This window comes from Anguilla rostrata, chromosome 7 (genome assembly GCF_018555375.3).
Source record: "Anguilla rostrata isolate EN2019 chromosome 7, ASM1855537v3, whole genome shotgun sequence".
NCBI classification, from domain to species: Eukaryota; Metazoa; Chordata; class Actinopteri; order Anguilliformes; family Anguillidae; genus Anguilla; species Anguilla rostrata.
The window spans coordinates 35,748,997-35,763,946 of NC_057939.1; the positions used below are offsets into that span (position 1 = coordinate 35,748,997).

At 43.3% G+C, this 14,950-nt stretch overlaps 1 protein-coding gene across 4 annotated transcripts in view; it reads right to left on the reverse strand.

Annotated features, from left to right (window-relative positions):
* Window positions 1–14,950, reverse strand: part of chmp3 (charged multivesicular body protein 3) — a 31,232-nt gene that overhangs the window by 6,089 nt on the left and 10,193 nt on the right. For 3 of the 4 annotated variants that reach the window (XM_064344153.1, XM_064344154.1, XM_064344155.1), the window contains 4 exons: window positions 4,100–4,160; window positions 2,355–2,534; window positions 2,060–2,181; window positions 445–559 (listed from right to left, as the gene is read on the reverse strand). In XM_064344153.1, the coding sequence (XP_064200223.1) occupies window positions 445–559; window positions 2,060–2,181; window positions 2,355–2,534; window positions 4,100–4,160 (478 nt within the window). Of the gene's footprint in view, window positions 1–444; window positions 560–2,059; window positions 2,182–2,354; window positions 2,535–2,980; window positions 3,088–4,099; window positions 4,161–14,950 lie in introns of those variants that run through there. The other variant, XM_064344157.1, reaches the window with a different exon arrangement.

Genomic DNA, 14,950 nt, shown 5'->3' on the forward strand with positions numbered 1-14,950 from the left:
TAAAAATGGCGGTTGAATACTGCGAGTAGTCGACCAATCAGAAATATTCAGCGCTTGCGCCCCACCCCAAAAGTTCCGGTACTTTTGGAAAGTACTACCCCCCGAGCAGGGACTTTTTTGGGGGTAAAATAAAGTCCCCGAAACTTAGACCCTGGTTCCTGCGGTGGAAACGCACTGAGTTCCTCAAAAGGTTCCTAGTTCCTGGGGAAAGTTCAGATGGAAACGCGGCTTATGATTTCTTAAAACCAGGCAGTCCCAGATAAAACATGAAAGCTCCTCCTCTTGTAGAGTTCATGGAGTTCACTGCAACTCCTGAAATTTGGAAGAATACTCATAGCCCTTTCCTAATTGTGGAAGCAGAAATGACATGCATAAGACATGTCAGATCCAAGTTACCTGTCTTGCATCGGAGAAGTTACCTGCAGTGTGGAGAAGGTGACTTACCTGCTGTAATCTCAAAGAGGATCTTGTCCACCTCCTCCTCTGCTGCTTCCTCCATCTCTTCCTCATCCTCCATGCCCTCAAAAGTATCTTCCAGCATCTCCTCAATTATTCCAGCCTGGAGATCACAACCACTCACTTTTATTTTTTTTGCCATTTTCAGATGAACGTTAGTTGCATATTTTTGATATGTAACAACAGTAACAGAAGAAGCTGCAGTAGTGCTTGCACCAGTAGAATGACAGACCACTATGACTGACATACAGGTGTCAAGTTTGTTCCCCTCCCCTCACTTTTTTATTCCTGATTTATTTTTTTATTCCTAATCTGGAATCCACAGTCATACATGTAGGTCTATTCCATTTCGCCATTGGAATCCACTTCACCACATTTGAAGAGCAAGGATAAATGCCTTGGCTGAATACACCACCAAGAAGCCCCTCTTACAGTTAGACTTATGCAAACACAGGAACACTAAATACAGATTAATGAATAGCAATAATAAAAATTAATTGTTTACCCTGAGGAAAAGGTCCACACTCATAGAGCATACTTGTTCGCTCAATCATACTGTATTATTATGTGTAACCAGTTGCTGTTCATTAAGGCCTTACTCTTTGAACACTTGATAATAATTTTGAAAACCATTAAGACATGGGTATCAGTCTGAATCCAGATTAACTTCATACCTCTATCACAGTACAGCATCAGGTCCAACACTGATAATGCCTAAGACCCAGGTAACTTTTCCATCAATCTAACAAATGCAGTAAATACATTTTTTGATCTCACATTCACAAAATATTGACATGTATCATCACATCAGGCTGATTCTCTGATCAGGAATTTAATATGGCATAATTATCCAGAATATAAAATCTCATTCCACATCGGAACTGGTGCAAACCACTTTACCCACAATCCATAAATACCCTGATGCCATAGGCCACACAGGTGAATATTATTCGAGCAACTACAAAAATGTACAGGTTGAAAATGAAAATATATGATGACAGATGGTAATTAAAGTAGATTATTGGAGCTGACTAAAAGTAAGTCAAAAGTTGTCATGTGAACTTGCTAAAAAAAAACCTTTGTAACATAAATCCAGTGGAACTTAAATTGTATGGTCCCATATTGAAATGAAATTGAAATGGTGGTAAAATGGCTAGCCTGACAGACAGAGAATTTTCAAACAATTAATTTTCTGTCAGGGTCATACCTCACAGTCTGTTCCATCACACATTGCTGTCAATAACTTCAATAACTTCCATTTTTTACAATCAACAAAAATTTCCATCATTCTTAAAATCACCCATGTAGCTATTCTGCTAGGACAAAAAAGACCATTGTGGTTGTAATTACATTAAATTTTAATAAGGACCAAAAAGAGGACTAAAATTTCAGGAGGATCTGCTGACTGACTAGTCCATACTGCTCACACCATCATCAGCACAAAATATTCTGAACCATCTCCTTCTCAAGTATGTGACAATTTGCACAATGCTATGAAGTCCTCCCATCAATGAAAAGCATCTCGTAGCAATCTATCCTGCATGGAAACCAACCAATCTCTCCAGTGCACTAACAGGACAAGATAAGCATTTTCATCTCTGACCTTCATCATCTCCTTGGAGAGCTCCCTCATGGTGGCCTGGATCTCTGGGATTTTCACCAGGCTTTGCATGGACTTCATTACCTCTGTACTCTTCTGCAGAGCACCAGCAACACGCAGCACAGCTGCACATGAAATCACAACAAAGAGAATATTAACACACCTGGCACAGCTGCACAACAGAGCACAGTGCATTACATAATGTATCCAAAAAGCAGGAATGTTTTAACATTATGTATTTTTAGATTTTAGCACAGCTAAAGCATAAGCACTCACAGAACCACACCCCCACACTCACACAGTTGGTTCTTCATGCTGAGGAGGACAGAGTTCATGTGGGCCTTGGACGTGTACAGCTTGTTTACAGCCCGTTTGGACTGGACCATCTCCTTGGCCAGAACCACGCACACATCCCTTTGTCCCTTCTTGGCAGCATCTTTGATGGACCGCTTCACCTTCTCCTGCTCTCTTTGTATGTCTGAGACACAAATTCACACAATGTTACTAACAAATGACCACAATCAATCCCCTCAAATCAAGGTGGATTTGTTAGAGAAAAAAAATATCATGCAAATAAATGTTTGCATAACTGTTATATGACATTATTTTATTAATAATTATATTCTTATATAAACTTTGCCTGTATTACAAGTTTATTTATTTAATTAAAACGTGAAATTGCACATATATACTGTAGAATCTCTTTAAATATATAGTACCCACCAAAATTATTTGTGCACTTGCTAAAGATAAGCAAAAAGGCTGTGTAAAGTGAATACAGGTGTGCATAAATAGAGAAGTGATATGCTATTATGGTAAGGTAACTGCAGAAAAAGAAAAAGATTTTATTAAATTAGTAATATTATCCTTTCAAGACATGCAACAATTATTCACATCCCTAAAAATTATTTTTAATAATTTCACCTTAATCTTAGGGAACTGTATTGTTGTCTCTTATGATTTCCTGTTTCTCTGAGGAATAAAAATGAAGTAACACACATGTAGCATCCATGTGTAGGGTTTTCCCTGCAGAGGAAAATCTATGGCATGCACCAAAGCAGAGTTTGTGAGCACAAAAGCAGAGAAAAGGGACAACAAACTATTAAATTCCAGCATTTATAATATTTTAATGCTTATCATTAGGAAACATGTTCTGTCGCTTTGTGTTGGAGGTCGCAATGGTTTGATTTTATAGAAACGTCATTTTTGTCAAAACAGACAAGGACAGTTGAACTGTGGAGCCATTTTCTGGTGGTGACAGTTATGATTTAAATGAGTATATTTCACCAAAAATCTGGAGTAGAAAGATATCATTAATATGATATTATGTTATGCAAAAAAAGAAAAAAGAAACGATTTCGGATCGGGGGAGGGGGAGGGTCCAATGATGGGGAGCATCAAAGACCCTTTTCATGCCTCACCCACGAAGAACTCTCAGACAAACTAACAGGAAGGAGTTGGTTGCAAACAAATCAAACCAATCTAAAATTTTAAAGAAAACTGTTGTTAAACTATTGTGTGACAAGCAATTAAACTTGTCCTGAGGGACAAGCATAGGGACAAAGCATACATATATAATATGTAAAATAAGAGTAATATTAAAATAATAATGATGAATGTAACAATATATACAAATAACAGCATATACAATAACAGCAACATAAGTAAATCAATAAGTATGTACAATGTTTATATGGGGTGGGTGGTCACTCACTGTCCCACAGGACGGAGTGTGGCACAGTGGGTAAGGAACTGCGCTTGTAACCGAAAGGTCGCAGGTTCGATTCCCGGGTAAGGACACTGCCGTTGTACCCTTGAGCAAGGTACTTAACCTGCATTGCTTCAGTATATATCCAGCTGTATAAATGGATACAATGTAAAGTGCTATGTAAAAGTTGTGTAAGTCGCTCTGGATAAGAGCGTCTGCTAAATGCCTGTAATGTAATGTAATGTAAACTATATTCCTTAGGTTTCGTACCCTGCTATTTATGTACTGAAAAGGTAAATATAAATCAGAACAATCAGAATTCTGCCTCAACTTACCTCGGATTTGCCTGTCAATCACTCGCATCTCCTTCCTGATTTTGAGTGACCACTCATTGACCTGCAAACATAGGCACATGTCAGGTATAAACAAAAGTCATGGTTCCACTTCAAACTCAAATCTCATGGCAGCGGTTTTCTTGTGTGAGAGGAAAGAGCTGAAGTTTCCTAGAAGAAGCTCTTCTAGGAAATGATGCCACAATCATGAAGTCATGGCATTTCTTTACATTTTAACTTATTGGCCTATTTCAGGTTTGACCAATGACTTTTCATAGTGCAATTAATGTAAAAACCACATCTGCTGTCCTATTTCTTTGCTATACATTTACATTTTAGGCATTTAGCAGATGCACCTATCCAACTTAAGCCCTCAAAACCAATTGTAAGAATACCTCCTGTCTTAAATAAATCCCAGTATCTACAAAACTATATACAACCCCAATTCCAAAAAAGTTGGGACAGTATGGCAAATGCTAATAAAACAATAATGTAAATTCTATTCACTCTGTACTATATTGAAAACACTACAACAGAACAGTATTTGATGTTTTACCTTGGGAATTTAATTGTTTTCTGAAAATATACACTCATTTCAAATCTGATGACTGTAACACACTCCAAAAAAGTTGGGACAGTCGAGTGTTTACCACTGTGTAACATCACCATTTCTTTTAATAACACTTTAGGATATGTAGTATTTAGATTTTGGCCTTAGAGAGGCAATCAGTGAATAAGAATGTGGCCTGGCCTTCCCATCACAAGCATCAAACCAAATGTGATTGGGGCAATATAAAATCTACTGATACCCTAATCTAGGCAGACAATCTATGGGTCTCACCCCCTCCAAAGAGACAAACCAGATGACACAGGACACCATATCGGGGGTCGGAGACCCTACATGCCTAACATTTCCCTTTCCCATGTGCTCTTTAAGTTTGAATGCAATCTTTAGGTAGGCCAGTCCTTGCCATAAATTAGTCTGACCCCCCTTCCTTTCTCTTCTAAACCTTAACCCGGCATCACCCAATCAGGGCAAACATCCTCAAGCCATGCTGGGTAAGGTATTTAAGATGGCCATAGGAGAAAGTTGGTCGTGTTGTGTTTGGTTTCAGAGCCTGGAAGAAGAAGAGTTTGTTTTCCTCTTTTTATTTTGGTGGTGGTTCCTAGGTTGTGTGTTTTTAGCTGGTTTCCTTGTGACGCTTATACTGGAAGTGGGTGATACTATGGCAAGGTCCGATCCCTCCCTCCCTCCCTCCCCCCCCCTCTCTCTCTCTCTCTCTCTCTCTCTCTCTCTCTCTCTCAATTTCAATTTTCAATTTAAGTTGCTTTATTGGCATGAAATACAGACATATTTATTGCCAAAGCATACATATATAATATGTAAAATAAGAGTAATATTAAAATAATAATGATAAATGTAACAATATATACAAATAACAGCATATACAATAACAGCAACAGAAGTAAATCAATAAGTATGTACAATGTTTCTTTGGGGTGGGTGGTCACTCACTGTCCCTCAGGTTATGGCAGGCTGAAATGAACTGTGCTGCAATTGGGGCTGTTGATCCTTCCCCTAAAAGAATTGCACATTTTTCTTCTTTTGATTTGTAATTAAAATTATTTATAATTTGGGATAATTTTTGGAAATATTTTTTTCTAATTTGTAAATATTTTGTGCAAGTAAGGAGGAAGTGCATCTCTGTTTCCACCTCTCCTGTCTTACAGTGACCACATATTCGCTCTTCTTTTGGTACCCATGATTTTTTGTATCTCTCTCTCTCTCTCTCTGGTGCATGCTGGGAGTTTTCGTGAGTGAGAGCGTGTGTTTGGCGGGAGTGAGTGTTGCTTGTTTAAAAGCTTTTTACGGCTTTTCTCTTTATTCCAATTTGCGTGTTTTTCACTGTATGATATAGCTAGTTTTTCTGTAGTTAGTGCTGTTAGTTTTGTGTTGGTAGGTGTCGGGTTTTGGTGCGGATGGCGTCCCAAGAGACGCCGTCCGTCTCCCTCCGACATGGAGTACGAATTTTGGCCGATCCAGGTGTCACGGTGGAGGAGGTTCTTCTCGCGGTGGGTGATCTAGTTGGGCATGACAACTTGTCATACGCCTCCAGAATGAATAAAGCGGTGGTTGTATTTTTAAAAGAGGTACGGTTTGGAAAAATGGCGAGTGGTTTTAAAAGTATTGGCTTAGGGTGTAAGAACGAGAAACTTAAACATGTCCAGTCTTTAAGGAGACAGGTGTTTATGTTTCTGATTTCCCCTACACAGTCCCTAGACGTGTCTTTTAGAGTAAAGCACGAAAACGGGTTTTACATGGTTTATGCGAGCTCTGGTAGTATGAAGTGTTTTGAGTGTGGGGATGTAGGTCACAAACGCTCCGCCTGTCCTCACAGACATCGAGCGTCAGAAAACGCGGAGGCCGGTGGTGCTCAGCCGCCGGAGGCTGATGCAGGAGAAGGTACGAGTGGACAGGGAGAAAAGGAAACGCAGCTACCTAAAACATCGCCCTATGATGCAAATACATTTGAAAAATCAGAGGAGCGGGTTCAGAAGGATCAGGCTAATTTAGATGCGACTGTAACGATTGTAGACTGCCCAGCCCCGAGTGGTGTAGGAAGCGGGGCTATAGTTACGGATTTGCCGGGAGTGGAGGTAGCTGAGCCGCGTCAGGCAGAGCAGGCACAAGGGGCGGTGACTGGGTATGGCTTAGGTAAGCAGGCTAGCGGCGAGGGAGCGGTGGCTGAGCCGCCTGTCACTGAGAACCAAGAAAACGATGAAATGGAGTATGACTCCGATTCAGATGGCGTGTCAGTAACAGACTCACAGCAAAGTGGCGATGCATATACGCTTGAGGAAATCAATATATTCCTTGATGATACCTTTGGAAAATCGGTCAGAGTCGAAGACTACTTTCCTGCTAGAGAGAAATTTATTAAGACCGTCTCAGCTTTGCAAAAACTGGTTGGTTTAGATGTTTTAGATGAAAAAAAGCGCTATAGATTAAGGAAACATGTCACTGTTTTGAGGAAGGGATTTGAGCCAAAGAAAGGAAAAACTGTGAAAAAGCGGAAAATAACTAAATAAATGAATGAATTATGATGATGTTTCACAGGGTGTTGTTTCTCTTCCATCTGTTTTTTCTATCTGCTTCTCTGTTTCCAATCTTTATTTTTTCCATGCATAGTTTAAGGGTTGGGTCTCTAAACATCAATGGAGGTAGGGATAGACAAAAGAGGGCTTTAGTTTCTGGTTTCATTCTGCCAAATGAATGTAATGAGTTTGTGTCAACAGAAAGGATTAGATGTAATTTTCCTACAAGAAACACACAGTGACATAACAAATGAAGTAGAATGGGGTTTATGGTGGAGGGGTCAGCACTTCCTTAGCCATGGGACTAATTTTAGCGCAGGGATAGCCATCCTTTTTTCACCTGGGGTGAGTTTAAAAGTTATATCCACCACAGAGATAGTGAAGGGCAGGGTGCAGATGGTCAGGGCTGAGATCTGCGAAATTATTTTTTGTTTTATTAATGTCTATGCTCCGAACCAAGGTTCAGAGCGGCTGAAAGTTTTTAAGAAATTGAGGGAATCAATACAGCAGTGTGGTCAAGGGGAATGTATTGTGATGGGAGGGGATTGGAATTGCACAGTAAATTTCACTTTGGATAGGACAAGTGAGGAACCTCATTTATCATCATCCACTTGTTTATCTCAGCTCATTACTCAATCAGATTTAGTAGATGCATGGAGGGTCAAACATCCACAAGTCAGACAGTATACATGGATAAAGATATTAAACAGCAGGGTTAGTGCAGCCAGATTAGATAGGGTTTACACATCACAGGTGTTTAGCGCTAGGTTACTAAATAGTTTCATTCACCCCGTTGGTTTCACTGATCATCACCTTGTCACAGTGGATTTTCACCTCTCACCTAACAAAAAGGTCAGCTCATATTGGCATTTCAATGTAAAATTACTACAGGATAAATTTTTTTGTGAAAAGTTTGGTTTGTTTTGGGAGGTCTGGAGGAACAGGAAAGGGGAGTTTGTCTCCTTGAGCCAATGGTGGGAGGTGGGAAAGACGCACATCCGTCTCTTCTGTCAGCAGTACACTGCTCATTCTACCAGCAGGGTCAAGTCAGCCATGCAGACTCTGGAGCAAGAGATTAGGGATATTGAGTGTGGCCTTATAACACACAATAACCCTGATGGTGACACATTACAGAGGAAAAGACAGGAACTCAGCATGTTTTTACACGAGAGGGTGAAAGGGGCTATGGTTAGGGCACGTTTTATTGGTATCAAGGACATGGATGCACCTAGCTCCTTTTTCTTCAATTTAGAGAAGTCTGTATCCCAAACAAAGCAGATGGCGTGTCTTCGGCTCCCAGATGGAAGGGTGACCACCAACCCAGCTGAGATGAGGAGGCATGCAGTGGCTTTCTATACTGCCCTCTACGGGGCGGAGGACTCTGATGCAGCATGTGCTGCTGAGCTTCTTCAGGGGCTGCCTCAGCTGGGGATGGCGGAGCGCACCGCTTTGGACACTGACATCAGCTTGGATGAGCTTACTACTGCAGTAGGGCAGTTGACATCCGGTCGCGCTCCAGGCATAGATGGGCTGCCTGCAGACTTCTATAAACATTTCTGAAGCTCCTTAGGGACTGACTTACTGGAAGTGCTACAGGAGTGCGCGAAGAGGGGCTCATTACCGACTTCCTGTCGGTGTGCAGCTCTCTCTCTTCTTCCAAAAAAAGGAGACCTGGCCTTACTTAAAAACTGGAGACCTGTGGCCCTCTTATGCACAGATTATAAGCTGCTTTCCAAGGTCCTGGCCAATAGACTGAAAGACTATCTGGAAATACTGGTTCATAAAGACCAGTCATATTGTATCCCAGATAGGTCTATTATGGACAATCTTTTTTTAATTAGAGATTTGTTTGATGTGTGCAAAATGTACAACCTTGATGTCAGTGTTTTATCCCTTGACCAGGAAAAGGCTTTTGATCGTGTCGACCATGTTTTTCTTTTCTCTACTTTGAGGGCTTTTGGTTTTGGGGAGGGCTTTATGGCATGGTTAGGGTTGTTATACAATGGGGCATCATGTATGGTTAAGGTGGGAGGTGGGCTGAGTCGTCCAATTCCTGTTGAGAGAGGGATCAGACAGGGCTGCCCCATCTCTGGACAGTTATACTCTCTCACAATTGAACCACTTTTAAACAGGCTCAGAAATAGGCTCACAGGGCTCTCCCTACCGGGGCTACCACAGAGCCCACCATTAGTGGTGTCGGCATATGCCGATGATGTTAATATTTTTATAAAGGAGCAGAGGGATGTGGATGTTTTAGTTGAAAGTTTAGGTCTTTATGAAAAGGCTTCCTCTGCAAGGGTAAACTGGGAGAAGAGTGAGGCCCTACAGGTAGGACAGTGGCAGGAGAGGGCAGCTCCCAGTCTGCCAGGGGGTCTCAGGTGGGGAAGGGCAGGAATGAAGGTTTTGGGAATATTTTTAGGGACGGAGGAGTTTCAGTTGCAGAACTGGGAGGGTATCATGGAGAAGGTGTGTGCCAGACTGTCTAGGTGGAAGTGGCTGCTACCCCAGCTGTCATATAGGGGGAGAGTTCTGGTCATCAATAACCTGGTCGCCTCGACCTTATGGCACAGACTGATTGTCTTATCTCCACCAAGGGGCCTAGTTGAGGAGGTGCAGAGGACTATTGTGGACTTCTTCTGGTCCCACCAGCATTGGATAAGGGCGTCTGCACTGTACCTTCCTGTTGAGGAGGGGGGGCAGGGCCTTATTGACATTCCAAACAGGATAAGGGCTTTCAGGCTGCAGGCAGCACAGAGGCTGCTTTACAACTTCGGTCTGAGCTGGCAGGATACAGCTCGACTGTTACTGAGGAGGGCTGGTCGACTCGGCTATGACAAGCAGCTGTTCCTGCTCCACCCTGAGTTGGTGGACCTGACTGGGTTGACACCTTTCTACCTGTCAGTCCTACAGTCGTGGCAGGTCTTCAAGGTCCACCGGGAATCAGCAATGACACCAGGGATGTGGCTGTTTGAGGAGCCACTGTTCTACACTGCCCTCATAAAAACTCAGACCTTGTCCTCTACCAGCCTGCGGTCCAGCCTGAGAGAAGCTGGTTGTGTCAAGCTGGGCCATTTGATGAAGACGTCTGTAGACCAACTTGCAGAGAAAACAAACATCAGATCCTCTAGACTGCTGGAGAGGTTGGTGGAAGAGGTCTGTGCATCCCTGCCAGGGCCCCTAAGAGCATTTGCTGAGAACCGTACTCTGTCTGACCAATGGGATGATGAGTGTGAGTATGTATTTCCCCCTTTGACTGTCTATCCTGCTGTTGGGGAGTGGCAAGAAGAGGGGGGCGCTTGCTGTCTTTTACAACCCCAGAGTTGGGGGAGTTTGAGACTCTAAGCAAGAAAGCAGCTTATTACACCTGTGTCAAAGTGTCACACTTACGCTCTTTGGCAGGGATAGAGGCGTCGAGGTGGACTGGGTTTTTTGATCCAGACTCTTCCAGGCTGCTGGCGGTCTTTGTACAAACCTCCCATTGATAAACGGGCAGGTGACCTCCAGTGGAGGATTGTGCATGGGGCTATAGCCACAAATAGACATATGGTGCACCTGGATCCCAGTATAGGGGAGGGTTGTCCTTTTTGTTCGGGGGCGGAATCCTTACAACACCTTTTTATTCTGTGTCCCAGACTTAAAGGTTTATTTAGGCAGTTAGAGGGGTGGTTTCAGGGTTTGGGGACAAGATTTTCTTTTCAGTTATTTATTTATGGTCCACGGTATTCGGCGGCTAGAAGGTCTGTGCATGTTCTACTTAATTTTTTATCAGGAGTAGCAAAACTGTCTATATGGAAGACAAGAAAAAACTGCATCCAGGGTCAGGGGTCAGTTGACCCAGTCCTGATGATGAGTGGACTGCTGGCAGCCCGTCTCAGGCTGGAATTTGTATACTATAAACTGACGGATAACATGGATGCTTTCATGCACACTTGGGGTATTGGAGGGGTTTTGTGCACTGTTCAGGAGGATTTGCTATTACTTCATTTTTGAAGTATTTTCTGTTGTATGGATTTTTTGTGTTTTGGTTTGTAAATAAGGATTTTTTTTTTTCTCTCTCTCTCTTTTCTCTTTCTTTTCTGCCTGTGGTTAGTTTTTTGATAGTCTTTCTCTTTATGTTCCTTGTCTATTGTTTTTATTTTTGAAGTATAGCAATTTTTCTGTGTTGGAAAATGTCCCAATAAAAGGGGTTTTTAAAAATCAAATTCTACGACAGGCTTCCAACTGTTCATGCCAGTGGGGATCTAGGGGGGTTTCTATCTCAGCAGGAACTAAACACAGCACTTCAGGGCATGGCGAGTGGCATTGCTCTGTACCGATTACAAACTCCTCTCCAAGGCTTTGGCTAACCGACTGAAGGAAGTGATTGGGCAGGTTATTGGTGCTGACCAAACCTACTGTGTGCCTGGCAGGACGATAACTGACAATGTAGCCTTAGTTCGGGATGTTTTGGCCCTCTCTGGACAATTGGGGATTGACACTGGTCTCATTTTCTTAGACCAAGAGAAGGCTTTTGACCGGGTGGAACACCAGTACCTTTGGAAGACCCTTGAGGCCTTCCAGTTCAACTATGGTTTTATTGCAAAGGTTAGGGTGTTGTATCAGAACATTGAGAGTGTGTTGAAGGTAAACGGTGGGTTGAGTGCCCCTTTTAAGGTGTGTAGGGGCATACGACAGGGGTGCGCACTGAGTGGAATGCTCTACTCGCTGGCCATCGAGCCCCTGTTGCACAGGATAAGGACTGCAATTACAGGTTTTAAAATTCCAGGTTGCCCAGCTTTTGTAAAAGTGTCAGCTTATGCAGATGATCTTGCTGTTATGATCTCTGGTCAGAAAGATGTGGATGTGTTAACTACCATGGTTAATGATTTCAAGGTGTTATCATCTGCAAAGATCAATTGGAGCAAGAGTGAAGCGCTGTTAGTGGGAGGCTGGAGGGGTGGGCAGCCTACGCTGCCAGGGGAGCTGCAGTGGACGCGTGTGGGGGCATTAAGTATCAGGGTATTTTTTTGGGAGATGATGACATGGTAAAGAAAAATTGGGAAGGTGTATTAGAAATGGTGGAGGGCTGTCTGAGGAAGTGGAAATGGCTGCTACCACAAATGTCATATCGGGGAAGGACACTGGTGATCAACAATCTGGTGGCATCTGCATTGTGGCATCGCCTAGCATGTGTGGTCCCCCCGTCAGGGCTACTGGCGAAGGTTCAGTCAGTGCTGGTGAACTTTTTTTGGGACCGACTACACTGGGTTCCACAGAATGTGCTGTATATGCCCAAGGAAGAAGGGGGCCAAGGGCTGGTGCACCTGGGAAGCAGGGGGGCTGCTTTCCGGTTGCAGTTCATACAGAGGCTGCTCTATGGCTCAGCGAACTTAGTCTGGAGGCCCCTAGCCTGTGCAATCCTTCAGTGGGCAGGTGGGCTGGGTCTTAATGCATCAATCTTTCTTATGGATTACAAACGTCCTACACTGAGTGGATTACCTGTGTTTTACAATGGCCTGCTGCGTGCATGGGGTTTCCTGAAACGTTGCCGTGCAGGGTCCGCTACATCGACTTTCTGGCTCCTGGAGGAGCCGTTGGTGTATGGGTCCCGGCTGGATGTGTGCTGTGAGGCCCTTCCTCAGCTAACTGAACTGCTATGTGCTTCTAAGACTGTTAAGTTACGGCAGGCTGTGGGCACGGCTGGCCGGGAGTTGGACCAGGTGGGGGATTTTGGCACTCGCCTTCGGGTGCGGTCGGGGCGGTATACCTCCAAGGTGCTGCTGGGCTGGAGGCAGGCCCTAACTGACGTGGAACGGCAACTGCTCAGAGACTGTGGACCTAACCTAGGCCAGCATAACACAGGAGATCCGTTTCCTAGGCTCCTGGTGTCCCCCAGGTTCTCTGATTCTGCACATCAAGGTTCCCTGTTAGAACATCGGAGTATGGACAATGTGGCCCTGGACGTGGCACACGGAAAAACTCTGTATAACATGGTGGTGAAAGTAGTGAATGAAAAGAAGCTGATTCCTCTCACAGACACACCGTGGAGGTCTTACTTGGGGTTAATGGAGGAGGAAAAGCCACAGTGGCGGGCATTATACAAACCACCGTTGGCCAAGAGGGTTGGGGATTTACAGTGGAGGGTGCTGCATGGGATAATTGCAGTGAATAGTTTTATTTCTGTAATAAACCCACCGGTTTCCCACCACTGTCCTTTCTGCAATGAAAGGGAAACTGTTTTTCACTGCTTTTCTGTATGTGTGAGACTTCGGCCTCTGTTCGCCTTCTTGGGTCGACTGTTTAGGTCAATGGGGGAAACTTTTTCAAAAAAGGTTTTTATCCTGGGTTTTCCATACAGTTGCAGACAGAGGGCGAAGTCTCAGCTCATTAACTTTGTTTTGGGGCAGGCAAAAATGGCAATTTACATGAGCCGTAAAACCATGGTTGAACGGGGGGATGCACAAGATACGGTAGCTATGGTCAGGGGCATGATTAAGGCCAGAGTCATGGTAGAGTTCAGGTACTACAAGGCCATGAGGACACAAAGTTTTTAAGAGTGTATGGGGCTATAGGGGAGCAGTATGCTCAGTGGAGGAAGGAGAGCTTCTGTTTGCTGAGGGCATTGGGTGACCGAGTAGGGGCGGTTTTTATTTTTTTGTCTTTGGTTTTGTTCACTTAAGTGAATTTTTGGTCAGTGATGTGTAAAAATTGGGTTTTGAAATCGCCATTGCACTGAAAAATAAAGGATTGTTAAAATTCAATTCAATAATATAATTGACTGCTTCTTATTGAACTCAATTATTTAATCTGAAAACCCGATATACAGCTTGTTTGACTTGTTGGTTGATTCCACCAGTTTTCTGTAGACTGACCTGTCAAAGAATTTGGTGATTTAATTGATAATTCTAATTTTAAACATAATTATTAAATTAAATCTAATAAAATATATTTTACGTGTAGGTTAAGTGAGGGGTTCTAGCATGCAATATCACTTGGTTCAGTATTCAGAGTGCTGAACATTTTAACAAGGACATTGACTGTTGGAACCACTGGATTCAGAAAATAAATATATTCTTAATTAATCCTTGCTTGACCGACAACACTTATTAAGCCTTCGGGCACTGAAGACACCAGTTGGTTAAGAATTTCTCCCATTCTTCCATTATGCAGGTCTTCAGCTGTGCAATTGTACAGGGCCTTCCTTGCCGTATTTTGCGCTTCATAATGCCCCACACATTCTCAATCGGAGAGAGGTCAGGACTGCAGGCAGGCCGATCTAGCACCCGCACTCTCTGCTTACGCAGCCATGCACTTGTAATCTGGGCAGAATGTGGTTTGGCATTGTCCTGCTGGAAAATGCAGGGCCGTCCCGGGAGAAGACTGTGTCTGGATAGCAGCATATGTTGCTCCAAAATTTGTACATATCTTTCTACATTCATGGTGCCCTCACAGATGCCATGGCATGGGCACTGACACACCCCCATACCATGACAGAAGCTGGCTTTTGGACCTGACGCTGATAACAGCTAGGATGGTCCTTTTCCTCTTTTGCCCGGAGGACACTACGGCTGTTTTGTCCAAAAACTATGTTGAAATGTTGACTCATCGGAACACAAAACACACTTCCACTGATCTACTGTCCATCTCAGATGAGACAGAGCCCAGAGAAGTTGGCGGCGCTTCTGGACAGTGTTCATGTATGGCTTCTGCTTCGCATAATACAGCCTTAACTTGCATCTGTAGATGTAGCGGCGAATGGTGTTGTCTGACAAAGGTTTA